At 27.9% G+C, this 19,068-nt stretch overlaps 1 protein-coding gene across 2 annotated transcripts in view; it reads left to right on the plus strand.

Moving 5' to 3' along the window:
* The first annotated feature begins 3,082 nt into the window (after positions 1 to 3,082).
* The window catches only part of Vti1a (Vesicle transport through interaction with t-SNAREs 1a), a 60,470-nt gene continuing 44,484 nt past the window's right edge, over positions 3,083 to 19,068 (plus strand). For both annotated transcript variants that reach the window (XR_012756098.1, XM_075362949.1), the window contains exons 1-2: positions 3,083 to 3,237; positions 6,191 to 6,249. Coding sequence is in view for 1 of the 2 variants with exons in the window: in XM_075362949.1 (XP_075219064.1) it covers positions 3,144 to 3,237; positions 6,191 to 6,249 (153 nt within the window). In the remaining variant the exon portion in view is untranslated. The remainder of the gene's footprint in view (positions 3,238 to 6,190; positions 6,250 to 19,068) is intronic.

Here is a 19,068-nt window from a genome sequence, read left to right on the forward strand (position 1 = left end):
AAATTGAGCTATTCTTTCATATTTATTAATATTTCTGCTGCCACATTAAACTGTTTCTTCTTATGAGCTATGTTTAACACAATTTTCTGGCACACTGACCTCTAATGAAATCAGAAATTTTCCATTTGTTTAAGCATTGTTGTAATGTGAAAGTCAACTCTGCATTAGAATGTTACTGATAGTTCTTGTTATTGTTAGAGATATTGTTTTTGATGCCAAACATTTCAACATTATTCTATAAATCCTTAAATAGAAACAAAATATTTGTTACTAGTAAATATTATAACATCCATAACTTAAGAAGAATAAGTTTTTATGTATAAGGAATCGTAAAATAATGATCACTTACGGAACTGTGAGGTGTTTGAAGAGCATGTGGTCTTTACATCTTGTATCACAACAAACTTAATGTACAAATCTTGACTGAATGAGCTTATCTTGCTTTTATGTTTTAAAGTAGAAAACAGAAACAAAATTAATACAAGCATGCCATGAAAACAAAAGAAAGCAGCTTTCCTTACCTTTTACCCTTGTGAGATTGATCATTATATCAGTTTTAAATGTTTACTTTGTAAAAATAAAAAGTTAAAAAAAAGCATTTATAAAAATGAATAAAGTTAAAACCAAATATTTTAATCCAAGATGAAATATTTAAATCTATAAATATTTCGATAAAATAAATATTTAAATAAAATATTTATTTAAATATTTAAGATAAAATAAATATTTAAAAGAAAGACACCTGATTATATTAATTGCAAAATTGCTTATCATGTTGTAGAAGAAAATGTTTTAAGTAACACAACTTTCATATGAATATCACTGTGCAGGATTCATCTTGAATTAAAAGATTTAATTTTTATTATTTCCATGTATGGTCATTCTCACCTAAGTGAAAAAGGATTTCTGCTTCCTAGCCTGGTTAAATGATACTCTTTTTGTCAGGATATAGGCATATCTGTCGAGTAAAAATGCTATTTGTATTGCATTACTAAATTAAATTGAATACAGCATTGCACTATAAAATCCCAACTTGGTCCTTTGTGAAAAGAAATATTTGTGCAAATAACACATTACTCAAATCAATTATTCATATACCTTCAGAAATAATTGTTTTTGTCTTTATTCATAAGTTAAGAATATGCAAAGATAACCATCCAAAGGATTTTAGCTGTGGTATGTTTTCTTACTACTATTAATTTAAATCAGTACATGCAGTGGAAAATAATTTCATTGATAATATAAAAATCAAACTCTTCTAAACATGTTTAAATTTCTTTAATCATGCATGACTTGTGAAGTTATTATTGTATTTTTTTTAGCAGTTCTGCTGCTAGTTGCTATAAAAACAATTATTCTACAATTTTTTAAAACTAAAAAGTTTTAAAGTACATCTTAACTTAACAATTCATCTATATTTTGGAATAGAGAAACTTAATTTTAATATAAACATAATGAAAATGAAAGAAAGTAGGAAGAAGAAAGTTCCTTCTTTCTCATGTTGATGAGATTGATCATATTAGCACTTTCACATTTATTACTTTAGTAAAATAAAATAAAAAACTAATTAAAAGTAAATAAAACTATACATGGAAATGAATATAATTAAAATTAATTGCAGCAACTCAAGCAAACTTAAAAAAAAATTTCAGACTGTATAGTTTCCTTTCAAAGTAAGATTAAATTCACCTAGAATTAAAATATCTGATTTTAATTTTATTTCTTTATATCATAAAAACTGAACTTCTAAAAATAGAATGTTTGAAAGTGTCTATCCATCTGATCTGAATAAAAAACAATAAGAAAACTGCTAGCAGTATTTCATAATGCAGTTGTAATACATGAATTTTCATCCTAATTTTTAATACTTCCAAGAGAATGCTAATTCAATACCATCAAATGCTCTTGTAAAATCAACAAAAACTTACAGCACTTATCAGTTTTATATATACCTCTTCTCAAATAGTCTAAAAACACCAAAAAAGCTTTTATATGCTATTTTGTTTTCTATACATGACTATACTCTTCAATTATATGTAGATACAATTACAACTGAAAAACACATGAAATCATACAATGAGTAAAATTAAGTACTGATGAAAAATTCTCTGAGACTTTTTTCCTAATGTATAATCAAGTAATCAAATGTGAAAGAAATAGTGGTAGTAACAGAAACACTGCGTCCTCAAGTAACAACATTCTGGCAACAAAATAAATTATTAAAAGAAAAAATAAATATCCTCATGATTGCCATGAATTTGCTATGATAGCTAATAGAACTCAATTTCATTCACTAAATTTAGTCATAGCTGAGGTAAGAACTTACTGCTACAATTTCTGTTCTTACAACAGTACCTCCATATTTCTAATGAATGAAGTGCTTCTTCATTTTTAATGTAAGCAAAAGATAAATTCTTGCTGCCTAATAATGTAGCTTAAGTATTAAAACAAAATTCAACTTAATATTTAACAAAGAAAAATCAAAATAATCTTCTAAAAAATAAAAAAAGATATCCTATATTTAGCCTTTCAAAGGATATCAAAGCTAATTCTTAAAAATTTCCAATGATATAAGCAAGTTAAAAACTTTATCAGTCACAATAACAATTTTTTCTTACCCACCATATTAATGATACTAAAAAAAGCTGATATTTTACTTTACTTGACATGAAATTTATTGTTTCTCATTTAATGCAGTAGATGATGATTCCGATAAAAAAATAGATCTATATTCCTGATTTGCAGCTTAATCATGTATGCATTATTTTAATCTATCATGTTCCGTAAAGTAAAATTATAAAAGATAAATTTGGCCGATTTAATTGTTTGAAATCCACCTAACGTTCACATTTTCTATAGGCAGTAGTACCAACTTATGTGTACCCATTATTAAATCTACCGACATTTGACTAAATTAAATATGTTTAATTTTTATTCAGAAATTATATTTCATAAATGTATAAAATTTAGATTTAATCTTCTAAAGCAACATTACTTTTTAAATAAAACATTGTACTTGAAAACAACATCCAACTAAAAGCGGAGACCAGCCATGTTTATGGCTTTTTGTTCAATAATTTTGAGGTTAGAAAATTAAAAACAGAAATCTCGGAAAACTGTTTTGATGCTAATGTATTTTAATTATGGCTGTCTTGATTGATGTTTATGAACAGCAGTATGCTGTTCTGACAGCTGATATTACCTCCAAAATAGGAAATCTGTCAAATTCAGCTGTATGTAAGTGAAAAAAATTACTTTTCTAGTTATTAAATTTTTTTAAGAATATTAAGTATCAAATTTTTTTTTCATTATTTTATATCTGTCATTACATTACAGTAAATATATTAATGACTACTGGAAAGTGAATGTGGTGTGGAAGATTTTATGTGGCCCATTTGAGGATTTCTCAATATAATGCGGTAGATTGTAGCAGTAAAACAATCCTTACAACTAACAGTTGGAATTTAAAATTATTTTTGTCCATTTTAAATTTACCTGAAGCATCAGAATTTAGTCTTATATAATCTACTACCTTTCTCTAATTACAAGTACAAGTGAAAATAGAATGGGAGAATTGATCCATGTTTGGGAAAGTTTTAATTAGTTCTTACTGTATATACAGTACATTGAAAGAGCTGTGATAAATAGTTATTGAAATAATCATCCCAAAACATCTTACTTACCCCAAAAAACCTGCTTTTGGATAAAAAACAAGAAAATACAATAATAAATTTTTAAAAACGTAAGCGTAGATGACCATTTTAAATACCAAACAATTATAATCAGTAGGTACTGAAGAAATAAAAGTTTTTTTCAGAACCTAATGACCACTTATTTTCTAAATTTTTTTAAAGTATGCTTGCTAATTTTCATTTTTTATGATTTTTAAACATTTTACCATTTGCAGCGAAATTATAAATATAATCCTGTTTTCCTTTTAGCCTCCGGTAATTACCATCAGGTATTCCCAAATCAGGTATTAATTCAAAGGATGAATGAGGATGATAAGTATAAGCGTAAGTGAAGTGTAGTCTTGTACAGTCTTAGGTTGACTATTTCTGAGATGTGTGTGGTTAATTGAAACCCAACCATCAAAGAAAATTAGTATCCACGATCTAGTATTCAATCTGTATAAAAGTAACTGCCTTTACTAGGATTTGAATGTTGGAACTCTTGATTTTGAAATCAGCTGATTTGCAGACGTTTTCACCACTAGACCAATCCAGTGGGTTGTATAAATATGATCTAACCAAACTTAACTTACGCTCACAAACCTTTGCTTGTGTCAAGTTTAGCAAGTGAACCAATTAAGCATTCAGAAACAAGCTATTTTACAAACTTATTAAGTTAAAAAAATAAATATGAGAATAATAAAGTTTTAACATTAATAAATCACTCTCTGCATGAAACAAGAAAATATTATAACTTTTCTCCTTTCTAGTAAAGAACTTTATCCATGTAAGCCCACCATAAGTAATACAATTTGTAGCTGACAGTTTGTGCAAAATAAATGAAATAGGAATTCAGAATTTTTTTGTCTCGTGTAGATGTTTATTTTGAAAATTGGGTAGCAGTTTCAAAAGAAGAGACCAGCTGTGTGTTATAATTTGAAAATCACAATCAAATCCAGATGATTGATGAAATTATAAAATATTTTAATAAAAAAAAAAATGGTAGTGCCATATTTTAGAAAGGTTGGAGTAAATGTAGCCGATGAAAACTGTGACATTAAAGGTGAAGCTGAAAATCAGTCCGTAACAAAGGATTGGAAAAAATGTATTGTTTTATTTCAGTAATTACCCAATACCATATCAATCAACAACAAGAAAATATCTATTAAAACTGGAAGAATTGTTCTAAAAGAGAATTGATTTCATTTTATTGTATGCAATAACAGTAATTTTTGTCATTCATTGTATTCCAGTGGTTCACACTTCCTTACATACAACAAAGTAACTAACAGCAAAGTGAAGTATATTAACTTTTTCAAATACTGCTAAAAATAAGAATATTATTAGAATATTAATGATGAGGTATGTGGTAAAATTTGAATTAAAAAGAGATTGTTATGCTATTCTGATTTATTGAATCAATCAAAATAAATTACAATAAAAAGAAAAATTAAAGAAATATTACATTATAATATAATATTGAAAATGGAAAAGATCCTCAACTTTGAAACTGAAAAAAGATAGATTCATAAAAGTATAAGATATTGTTGAGCAGATAGTCCTTATACTGTAAAATATTTGTACTAAATTATACTTGTAAAAGGAACTTTTTGTTATTAAACTTTTTTTCTAAATTTATATGTTTCAAATGATTTATATATATTAAACACTATTGTGGCATGATAGAAAATCATGTAAAACTAGAAATACATAATCTCTTTTACTAGGAATTTTCTCATATCCTGGTTCTCACTTAAAAGGCATAATTTTTCTGCATAATGCTTGCTCCTTATTGCTCAAAAGACACAGAAAGCTTTTCAAAAGTTTGGAGATATTGCCACATCTACCTTACAATCCCATTCTCACACAATCAGATTTTTTCTTATTTGGTCTTCTCAAAATGTTTTTACATAGCATCAAGTTCAACATCAATGAGCAGATAAAGAATGCAGTGCAAGAATTGCTCAGACACAAGGGGAACATTTGTTTTTGCTTCTGGGATAAGAAAGCTCACAAAAAGATGGATTAGGTGCCTAAATTTAGCCGGGGGTTATGTTGAAAACTGTTGTTAATTTCATTGTCATTGAATAGATAATCATTTTTTACAGTCCTTTATCTTTAATTATTGAATGACCCTTGTGTTTTAATACTTATTTTACAGATTCTTAGTGTTGTTAATTCATGCAGTCAAAACTGAAGATATTATTTTTGATTCCATAAACTAGAGATGCCTAACTATTGATCCCTTCTATATTTTTTCTTAAGTATTTGCCTTTTTTTTAAATTAAGTACAAACATGTAAAATTTTTCACCTCTCCTACAGAAAACATGTTGTATTTTAATAATTTTACTGTCAGTGAAGTAAATTGTGTGCTAAGACAAATTTTTGAAGATTGAAATTTGTGTATGGCTAAAATTTGTTTATGTGTATAATATATGAAAAAAAATTCTTACTTATTTGCTGTTGTATGAACACAAGTAAAGTAGAAATTATAATTTTTTTTTTATTTTTTTTACAGCTGATGTGAAGCATGCTATTTCTGAATTGGATAAACTTATTGAAGAAGTCAAGGAATTGGTGATTATTAAGTTGTTTTATTATTATTGTTGTGTCAAAGGTACTTAGAGGTAGTTAGTTACACATAATTTATGTACATCTTTTAGGTTCTATGACCAAATGTTGTTATATATATCTGCATGTCACTCCTGAATGCAGCATACCCTTTTATAAGAATAACTAGCCTCCATTGTTAGTCTAGAAAAAGTGACAAGTGAAGAGTTTTACTATTTCCTTCACACACCTTGTTCCAGAACAGCAAGTAAAACCCTTCTAAATGCATATTACATTTAGCTACACAATTGATAACTTGACATCTTCATTCTGTTCTCTAGTCTTCTAAATTAGCTAGTTTTTGGTTTGATTCCTGACATTTTCTGTTACCATTTTATCCACCTCATCCTCCACAAAAAGGTGTATCAGAAATCTGGATAATAAGATAAAAATTAAAAAGATATAAATACTAATGACATATGTACACTCAGAGCCATAAGAATTTATCTATTGTACATATAGTGTCAATTTTGTTGGGGAAAATTGTAAATAGTAATAGTAAATAATTTTACACTAAAATAATATTAGGTAGTTATAACAAAATTAAAATAGTAAACCATTAATAATAAAGTAATTAAAATAAGGTTTATAACAGTTATTCTGGGAATCATTTTGAGGGAGCTTGCACTTCTCTCTGTTGAAAGCTTTGAAAACTTTATCATTGTGTACTTAGAAGTGATGAAAAATTTATAATTGCACTTCTGAACAAATTTACCTTCTTCATTCATTTCTTTCCTTTATTTTATTACCATTGCAAATAAATTCCTTTACTATAAGTGCATCCAAGAGTGGTTAGATGATTTATAGTTGTGGTATTATAATAAGATTTTCTGTCAATACTTTCTCTTTTATGCAAATATTATTTTATTTATAACATCTAAAGAATTAATTTTTCTACATTCTTCCATCTAAATGTATTTATTTTGTTATAATCATTTAGTTTTCTATCAATTATTATTTATAATTCAGTTATACAGAGTTTATCACAAAGTTCTCCTGGGACTTTCATAACCAATTCTATATATCAAAATAATGGAATAAGTTCATAAACATATGCTCTAAAATGCTTCATTTGTGAGTTACAGTTAGTGAAAGATTTCACTCGGATTTCAGCTACTCTGATGAAATGAGGTCGTGCTGAAATTTTGTAGGATGTTAATTAAGGAGCAGAATCAGTGATTTTGTGTGGTTTTTCACATGAAAAATCAAACAAAAAAGGTCCTAGAACCATACCTAAAGTAGTTTTTGAGGGAGCTGGGGTGAAAATCCAGAAATTGGGGTTTAAACCTTGTTTTTTATGTTTTAACATACAATAATTTTCTTAAATGAGTAATAAACACATAAAAATTTTAAACAAAACTTGTAGGGAATTTAATTATGAACATAATGGTGTAAGATAAGTTGAATAAAACAAAGAAAGTTAAAAATTTGAATTTTATTTAGAAACAGTACAATAGCTCAAAGTGCATTATGTATGTACCAGTTTATAATAAATGTTCAAATATGAGCCCGCCATTTTCAACACATTTCTTGGCATGCTTCTGTACTGCTTGGTTTCATCCATCCCCAGATATAAAATTCTTAAGATGGTAGATCAGACAATCGTGTGAGCCAGAAATATTGACCTCCATGACCGTTCCATTTCTCAGGGAAATAATGATTTAAGAGAGTGGAATTGACACTAGAGAAGTGGGGAGACACGCCATCATGTTAGAAGTATACTTTGCCTCTCAGCACTACAGTTAAATCTTCAAGCAGCTGTGGCAATTCTTCTTGAAGAAAGTGCAGTAGACCTCAGCCTTTCAGCAGCCAGGTAATATGAATGGTCCAAACAGTTGATTGTGAAGAGGCCACACCTTACATTGATGGTAAATCAATGTTGAAAATTGCTTTCCACAATTTCATCAAAATTGATCATTTCATTAAACAAATTTTTATTATTTTTGCTTTAATATAAAAAAATTGTTATGTTTAGAGAACTAAATGATTATAACAATATAAATAATTTTATATTTCATCACTTCAATACACATGAACTTAGACTGTCAAAGATGTAATAAGTTGATGAAAGCACTGAACTAAAAAATTGTAGAGTTACTGTCTTTTATCTGAATCTGTACTAATTAACTGTATCAGTGGAATAAAAAAAAAGGTAGATAATGTTTGAAAAAATCATTATATTTTTGTTAAGATTGTAATCACTAATGTTAAATTAGTAATGAACCTTTAGCTTTATATTTAGGTTTTATCTTTTTTACATGAAATTTTTTTACATTGTTTTGTTATGCTAGCAAAATCCTGTTTTTATAGAATTACATTAAAATGCAAGTTTCAGTGCTAACATCATTACCAGCTTAAATTTTTTGAAACTTGTTTTTAAGTAAGTAAAAATTCATTAAAATTGCACAACCTATTGGTTTCTTGTTTTCTATTACATTTTTATTGTGACTGTAATTCCATCAGATGCTTCAGCTAATCAGCTATGTTGATCCTTATTATTACTAAGACTTGATGTGTGGTCGAAAATAGATATATCTGAATATCATTGACCATTAAAGCATTAATTTTGCAATGCATATTATATTTATTTCTATCTATAATTTTCATTTATATATGAAAATAATAATAATAACAATAATATATATATATATATATATATATATATATATATATATATTGTTGTAAGTGTAATGCCTTGCATCAAGATTTATTATTTCATTGATCAGATTTTTATTATTTTTGCTTTAATATAAAAAAATTGTTATGTTTACCTTGATTTTGCTTTTTTATGTTTTCATATAATTTTTAAATTCACAATTTATAATTTTTTTTGTTTATTTTTTATTAGTTAGATGTTTAGCAGTATTGGGTAAATTTGGTATATCGTTTCTGTAAGCATTGTTATGTTGAAGGTAGCTTATTACTAATAAAAATGAATAATTTGTTCTGTGAATACTCACATGTAATTACAATTAAAGTTTATTTACTTCCCTGAATTGTTTGCAAGGGTTTATTTTTTTTTTCAAAAGTTGTATTATAATTTTTTTTTAATATTATTATTTTTTTTTGTTATATTGTATATATATATATATATTTTTTTTTTTTGTTATTTTAAATGTATTTTTGTCATTGCAATTAAATAATAGTTATTTATAGTTTTATTTGATTTCTTTTCTAAATCCTATTTTTTATCTTACTTCATTTTTGTTAAATCCATTGTATATTACTGTACATTTGGATTTTTTTTTCATTTTACGTAAAAAAAATTATTTATTTGTTTTTTTCTTTAGATGTGTTAGATGCACTCCTTCCATAATTTTATTTTGAGCCATTCACTTGGTCTTTGCATATATCCTACATCTTCATTTACCTGTTTTCAGTAATCTAATTTTGCCTTCTCTTAATAATTTTCATTTTCTACACTTCTTTTTAGAACCAAATTAACAAAACCCGATTACCCTAAAATTTTGCTCATCCCTCATCTCCCTTCTCCTTTTTATAAGATTCTGTCATAAATTCTTTGTATTCCAATTCATCTTAAAACATCTTCATTTTGTTTTCTTTTAACCCTCCTAGATTTCAACATTCTCCCATAACATTATCACTTCTTGGAAAGCCTCTATTCTTTTGTTCTGATTTCCCAGTCTTTCCCTGCTGCTATAAATAATTTCACTTAATAAATAAATACTTATTTATAATAACTTGTTTCTGATCTCTAATCTACATTTTGATCAGTAGATTTCTTTTCTATGTAAAAACTTATCTGGCTTGTGCAAATTTGCTTTTGAACCTTCTTTACATATTTATTTATCCTTTGTGGTTTTACTACCTAAGTAACAAAATTCTACAACTTCTAATTTATTCTGTTCTGTTAAATGAATAATATGTAACTCAAATTTATTCTACATTATCCTCCTTTCTCCCACATTTCAGTACCCTTGTTTGTCTATTTACTGTCAAATTCACTTTCTCCTTAGCATTGAAACCATACCATTCATTACTTTTAACTTGAATCTAGTTTCAGCTAAAATAGCATTGTTATCATTAAATCTTACTATTATAATTGTTTTCTATAGATTGCTACTCGATTCTTAAAGTTTTTCTTTTAGTCCTTTTATCATATCTTCCACATATAAATTAAAAACTGAAGAAGACAGACTGTATCCTTGTTTCACTTTCTGAACTGCAGCTTGAATTTTGACTTTTTTTCTGCTATTATAGATAATATTTTTTAAATATTATTAATTTTTCTTTATAGTTCAATCCTCTATTCTTAAACCTTAAAAAGTGTATTCATTCTACATTAACAAATATTTTTTTCAAAATCTTCAAGTGCCAAAAAGATATATATATATATATATATATATATATATACAGAGTGAGCAACATACAGCCGAACCCATAACGTAACCGCTGCAGAATCGGTAGGTTATGTTGGAATGAAATTTTATGAATGATACAGATAAATTAAATAAGAAAAACATAAAATGTAATTTAAATTTTGCATTTATTTACCTTACTGTTACAAAAGATGTCCAAAATGACCACCCTGGGCATCAATGCACTTTTGTGCTTAACTGATCATATTGAGAGTTGTCAGTTGCGTTATTGTTGTCATTGTTATCAGTTAATTGCGCATAGAATTCTTAGAAAATTGTGAGGTAAACTTGTGTATTGACAGTCTGGTCAAAAAATATTGCTCCCACTATACGATTACCACTAACAGCATGTCAAACACCAATTTTCTAATTGTGAAGTGGATGCTCAAATATCTCATGAGGATTCCTCGCCATCCAATACCTGGTGTTCTGCAAATTAACGTGACTGGATAAATGAAACCATGCCTTGTCTGATATGAAATACAACATCGGGTCTACCGTCCACCAATAATGTTTTCAAGAAGCCAGTTGCAATAATTAAGTCATTTCTCTTTCAATTGTTGCACAGTTGTAATGCGGTATGGTTTCAATTTTAATTCATGAAGAATTTTATGACAAGATGTGTATTTAACATCAGATTGTTAGGATAACTTGCACAGTGATTTTATTTGGACTGGCAGTAATTCTCCTTTCAATATCAGCAGTGGCCTGTAGAGTCCTAATGGAAGGTTGCCTATTTCATTTTGTATTTGAAACCAACACCATTTTTTAACTAAATTGTGTATGCTACTCTTTGCTGAGATACAGGCATTCAGAAATTTTTCTACGAATGCTGGACATGATTCTTCAAACGATCCAGAATTAATATAGGCCTCAACTATAGCTAATCCTCTACTGGATTGAATAAGGCATTTTACACAGACACAACTGAACTCACAATACTGCATTGCAACAAAATGTATACTGCACTGACCCTAACCACCTAACAAACGGCAGCAACAATCAGTAGTATACATCCACTAGTTGCATTAGTTGTGTGATAGTCTTTCATTTATAGTGTTGGGTAGCGGTTTTATTATGGGTGCAGGGGTTCAGTTTTATGTTGCTCACTCTGTATATATATATATGTATATATAATCTCTAAATCATAAATTTATCTATATTTTTAGTGTTTTATTACATTTTTATTATACTATATATATTGTTGTGTGGTTCCACGGCTCAATCAGAATATTGAGAAGTTGTTGACAATTTAGAATGTTTATATATAGTTGTAGTTTATTGGTTTAAAATGTTCATATTACAACCATACAAATTAATAACAACAATGGTGATAAACATAATAATGATGATGATAATAATAATAAGTGACAATAATAAAACAATTAAAGAATACAAATATTAATATAGTAATTACAACTATAATTATAGTCAGGATAATAGTAGTAAATGATAATTACATGACATAAAATATAACATAATCAGAACAGTAAGCGTAACTAAAAACAGACAAAAATACATAACGTAATCAACAAAGATAACAATCAAAATATTACACATCAAATAGTGATAATAATGTCAATATTAAATATAAGTAAATACAGATTACACACAAGACAGAGTTCAAAATAAATAATTATTCGGAATTTATTCTAAGTAGACCAATAGAAACTAGACCCATTAACAAAAGAAACCACTAGTTTTAATCCTTTTTAACTACTAATCTTATATTAACAAACAATCGTATAAAATTCACTTGCAAATAGTTTTATTGTAACTCACCGATCGTATTTCTTTTATACTTGGATTTACTCGTAGCATCACCTTACTCATATCGAACTGGATTCAGAACTCTCCTTGCTGGACCAACATCTCGCACTCTCGTCTCGCAGATTCACACCTGTGACTCTCCTCGCTGGACTAGTTCGCAGACTCCACCGAACCCACACGATTTCACACAACTTGCAGCACTGACTTTGTAATGCCTCACAGACTGTTTCTAATAGAACTCCCTGAACTGATTTTTAGCTGGTCTTACTGGGCTATTTATACTGTTAGCCTCTTTACCTGTAAGATCAGATCCAAGTCGAAGGTGAAAACAGTCAACCGAGGCTTTTGTTCCCATGGATTCCAAACCTAGTTTCTTCTCACCATACAGCAGGTGTTCATTGTGTTTTAGCAGGTAGTATAACAAAAGACGATTGTAAAACAGGCTTATTCTTTACAAAAAAGGTTCTTCTTTTATATATTGAACAAATATATATTTATTTTATTTAAAATTCTTCTGAACAGATACAATAAATCATTTCTAATAATATATATCAAGCCTCTCTAAAAAGTTGAGAGCAAGAGTTATGATAACGTAGAGTAATCAAACAAAATATCATATCAGAATCATAATTTATTTCGAAAACAATTTATAAAATCTTTTATGAAAAGATCACTTAAAGGAATAAAAACATAAATACCCAAATTAAAATAATTAATATACACTCTTAAAATCATAATCATCATTTACAGAAAAATCCTTCAAATATTTCTTTAAGGAATGAGTAGAAACAAAATTACCCAAATCAATATCAGGCATTAACAATAATTGACCTGCTACATTATTCGAGGTTTGATAAAAAAAAATATGCAGAATTTTTAAATTTCCCAGGATGAAGTCCAGTTGTCACAGTGTTTGTTTTGTTTTGTTGGTACACTTCTACCTAATGTATGTTTACAATGATAGCTAATTGAATGCTTTGTTTATTTTGGCTGTTGAAAAGGTTACATGTGTTTTGGTATGGTCAACGATTTTTGACTTGTGGAAAAAATAGAACAAAGAATCTGCATTAAATTGTCCTTTAAGAATGAAATAAAGTGCAGCACCTCATTGGAAATGTTGTATGTTGCTTTTGGTCATTCTTCTATAAATAAAACAAGTGTTTATAAGTGGTAAAAATGTTTCCAAGAGGCTGTGAAGAGGTTGAAGATGATGAGCACCCTGGACATCCCAGCACACCAACAACCAACGACAAAAGTAACTTACGTTTGTGCCTAGCATGGAGATGGGTGGGGGTAGAACCACCATCTTGGCATCAAAATGATTCTACGCTCAGTATGCATCAAGCTGTCCTAGCATGTGAACTGTGATTTTTTTTCTTTGTTCATTGTGAATTATTGAAATGTTCAATAGAAAATCCCACGAGTTGTGAGGTGTGTTCAGTGATTAGGTTTTTACCGGCAGAAAACCTCAAACCAATTGAAATGTATCAGCAACTTTGTGAGGTGTAAGGAAATGGAATAATGAGCGAAAGTGGAGTGAGACGCCACTTCATCACTCTATCTTTAAAAATGACCACACCAGTGTTCATGATGAGAACCACAGTGGTCAGCCTAGCCTTGTGACTGATGAACTGACAATGAAAATTAATGATAAAATTTGTGAAAATCACCACATTATGATTACGGAACTCTTGCTTCATTTCCCCCAAATTTCACGAAGTTTACTGCATGAAATTGTATCGGGGAAGCTTGGTTATCACAAGTTTTGTGCAAGAGGGGTGCCAAAAATCTAATGTGGCAGATTTCTACAGAGAAGGAATTGAAAAGCTTGTACATTGTTATAATAAGTGGTTCAATTTAAATGGCAAATATGTAGAAAAATAGTTTAAGATTGTCCCTTTTAAATGTATATAATAAAATTTCTTATTTTATTTGGTTGGTTTTTTATTTCAAAACGTAAATTACTTTCTGGACAGCCCTCATAATATAACGTACACCTGGAAGTTCTAAGCTGTTTGCATAAAGCAATCCAAAGAAAGTGACCAGATTTGTGGCAAAACAATTCATGGCAATTGCATGATAATGCACCTGCTCACACTTCACTGCTTGTTCATGAACTTTTGGCCGAAAATAACACCATTATGTTGCCTCAGCCCCTATATTTGCCATATATGGGTTTCTGTGACTTCTTATTTCCCAAGCTGAAAAGAACCGTGAAAGACGATGTTTTGCCAACATTGAAGAGCTAAAGATAGAATCACTGAAGTAGCTAAACTCCATACCAGAAATTGCGTTCCCGAAGTGCTTCAAAGATTGGAAAACGTGCTGGCATAAATGTATTATATCTGAAAAGCAGTACTTTGAAGGTGATAAAATCAATATTGATGAATCAATAAAGATTTTTTGAGAAAAACTAAAATTGTGTATAGTCTTTGATCAAACCTCATATAAATTTCTCTAAGAGCTCTATTAGCAAAATGTATGCAAACATTAGTCATCAAAGAATGTCTAGTTATATAGGAATGATTATAGTAGAATTTAAATAAATGTTGGTTTTTATAAACAATAATACATTTTTAACATACCGATTTTTAAGATTTCCAACTTTAAGCAAAGAATAAAGCAAATTACTAGGAACAATATATGGTTTAAACAGACAAATTTTTAATAAGGAGTTAAACTAATAGCAGCTGGAGCACATAGTCAAACACATTCCTCCCAACCAAAATGCTATATGACCATAAAAATGTTATGAGCCTGAAAAACAAACCATTATAAGCTGGGTATAAAACAAAATATGTCTAAGTGTCCTAAACTTGTTGAAGAGCTTCTTAACACTCTTAACCAAATGATTTATATGGACTTTATAATTACAATCAAATTCTATTCCAAGATACTTACCAGAATTAATAAAGGTTACCACAGTACAATTAAAGTATTCATACTAAACTGACTGCAATCAAATGTATGTAAAATTATTTTTTTATTATTATTATTATTAATAATAATAATAATTTTTCTCCTGTTATAAAAATAAACTACTTTAGTTTTAATTGTAATAATGCATAAAAAAATTTTATGCATCAAATCATTAACAAATTTCCGACTCAGATTAGCCTTCATTACAACATTATCAAAAGAACCATCACCAAAAACAATGGCATGTCATCAGCAAAACAAACAAATTTACCCTGAATATTCAAGTTGAAAATTTCATTCATATATACCAAAAATAAAATCGGGCCCTAACTGAACCTGTGGAACTGCAGAAATCACAGAAAGATAATCACTAAATGCATCAATCTATTTAACACAGTGTGTTCTGTTAAATATGACCAATAAAGTCAAAACAATCCCCCTAATACCAATATTATGCAATTTATTCAAGAGAAGTGAATGATCAGCAGAGCCAAAGGCTCTTTGTATATCCTGAGAAATCCTAATGACATGGTCACCAACATTCAAGCTTTAAAAAATCAGATTTGTAAAGGTAAACAAGGCATCATCAGTTCCATTGTCTGATCTGAATACAAATTGATTTCTGTTAAATAAATTATATTTTTCAAAAAATGCAGCCATTATAAATTTATTACCCTTTTCAAGAATTAGACTAAGACAGATCAGAGCTATATATGAACTAGAGGCAAACAAAAGAATTAAGCACCTGTAGGATAAAATTAGATAACCCCTGAGTTACAAAAGTATTATTATCCTTTAATTCGTTAATTAATTTTAATTTTAACATTAATTCATCAGATGTAACCAGCTGAAAAAATAGAACAATATGGTCCATTATACTTTACCTCCCATGTATGTATGTAATCTACTTTCATCACAATTTGTAAAAAGACTGCTAATAATATATTTTCCAACATTATCAAAAAAGAATTGAAAATATTTACCATACAAAAAAATCACTCGTTACACCCATTCCATTCTTCACATATAATTCAAATATACTGTTTATAAAAGAGGAATTAGTAAATTCATTTATGAGATTCTAAAGTAACTTACTATTGGCCTTAGCATTTATATTGTTTTTAGAATAATGATATTTATTTTTGTACAATCTAATCAAAGAATTTAAAATTGCAATAGTAAGAGTTATCTTTTAACTTATACATTACACATTTTTTCTCTGTTTCTAACAATATTAAAATACCTCTTTTCAAAACATTAAGAAGATTATTCAAAGCCTCATCCACTTCGCGGCATTCAATTTACAGAAGTCCAGCATTCATTTTCAGTGTTAGCCTTCAGTTTCATCTCATTAATAATATAAACACAACAGTTTCTACTATTATTTAAATTTAAACCATTATCATTATAACATCCAGCAACACCATCTTTTTTAACAGTCACCAATGATCCTGCAATAGGCAAATGATCAGTGATAATTGTTGTAAGACATATTCATTGAAATTAAAAAAAAAATCATGATTTCTTACAAAAATCTGATCAATACAAGAACTCATATGTTCAGTGATCCTAATAAGTAAATTAATAAAAGATATATAAGCACAAAACCAGCCATAATTTTTGAGATACTTACAGGTCTATAATCATTCCCCAGTTAATTAATATTAATATTGCTACATAGATTTGTGTACTTTTAAATAACTAATAGATTTCAAATGGTAATACAGATAAATTTTTCCTAGTTCAAGGCTAGGAGATCTATAAACAACTGTCAAGCATATAGTATTACCATAATATTTAAACTTAATAAATACAGAATTACAACCTTGAATAACATATGTATAAAAAAATAAACAATGTAAATCATTTCTAATGTAAACACTGATACAATTTATTCAGACTTTTCAAATATATATTCCCAGTAACCCCAAATTGGATAATGCAATGATTCATTCCATGTTTCAATAAAAATTGCAATGTCGGAATTAATTTTAATATCATCTAACAAAATAAACCGGTCTAAATGTCAATTTATGCTTTTAACATTACAACACAAATCACCCAACCCGAAGAAAGAGTAATTATCCTTAATTTGGATAGTCTAAGTATTATAATTACCAACATCTAACATATCACGGAACATTAAAAAATAAAAGTAAACCAATGAAATAATAAAAATTTAATCAACAAATTTATTTTTAAGTTCAGTTTTTTTTATATATACATATTCTTGGTCTCTTGATATCCCTCTCTTTCTTTCTCTATCTCTATTTCTGAAAAATTCAGATAGTCTATCATGAATTTGTGCTGTTTTCATTATCATTTATTTATCTGTCCTCAGTTAGATAGTTCCTTGCTTCATATTCATCTCCATTCTCCTCTATTACCAACTAAACATTTAATATCCTGATAGCTCCCATTTCTCTTTAGATTAATTGGAATTTTTACTCTTCTCCGGTCCCTCTGTTTTCCACCTTCTATTAATCCTATTACCATTTTAATCAATCGTTTTCCTCTCATAATATAATCCAGCCAAATTAGCTTTTCTATACTGAATTGTTCTCATTAAGCTCATATTCTTGTTAATCCTTCTTATTGCTTTATTCTTTCATTTAGCGTATTTAATTATCTGCATTCTCCACCAAACCCATATTCAAATTCATCTAAAGTTTCTTTTTCTTTTACTTACACAATTCTTTCTTTTTTCGTACAAACATTTCTATCCTAATTAATTTTGTTTTCCTAACAATTGTTTTGTTCTGTATTCTATCATAGCATCTTTAATTTTGAAAACATCTATGAACCTTAGGCCGTTTATTCTTCTTTCTCCTATACTAATTTGAAGGAATTAAGAATCTAATTCTAAGAAATCGGAATCTTCTAGAATATTTTAAACAATGTTTGTTTAACATACTTGCCCTCTACTAGATGAACCCATTCATTTTGACCGGCCTTTATTTTCATAGTTATTTCAAAGCGTCATTGAGATCATAATTTAAGAGTCTCCTCTAAAATAATCAATTTCTCTTTCCTATTCTAGCACTGCTAGCAGTTTTACTGTTTTGTAAATTTAGTAGAAATATTAAAATTGCAAATGACTGAAAAACTCCATTGATATCTGTAATATGATGTAGGAAGTTTAATTTTTATAAAACATTAGTTTACATGTGTTTTTTCTTTTGCTTGAACTCCTCATTAAATAAAAATTAAGAATTATACTAGAAGATGAAAGAATTAGTAAGGGACAAAGAACTGCCTTTTGCTTGAACGTATAAATAAAATTGATTTAATACAATTTTCCACTTGTATGTTGTAAAGATTACAATAATTCAGTTATTAAATTACTTAGTATAATATAATTTCTTTTAATAAAAAAGACAGTATATTTTAATATATTTAATTATAGTAAACTAATGTGAATATATATTTTTTTCAGTTACCTATGCCAACATATTTATAATTAATGTTGTAATAAAGATAGAGATGGTGAAACATTTTATTTATTAAAAATTATATAAATGATTTTATATTCATAGACTACGTTGCTGTTTTAATGTAAAAAATTAGACAAGCTGCTACTACAAATACTGACTACTACAAGATGATTATAAATTAATTACAGAATTTTTTCTTTCTTTTTTAATTCTTGTTAAACAAATTACACCAATATTTTCCTCGTTTCTATTGAAAAAATTCTATTTTCTGAAAATTGTATTTC

This window comes from Lycorma delicatula, chromosome 1, assembly GCF_047948215.1.
Source record: "Lycorma delicatula isolate Av1 chromosome 1, ASM4794821v1, whole genome shotgun sequence".
Classification (NCBI taxonomy): domain Eukaryota; kingdom Metazoa; phylum Arthropoda; class Insecta; order Hemiptera; family Fulgoridae; genus Lycorma; species Lycorma delicatula.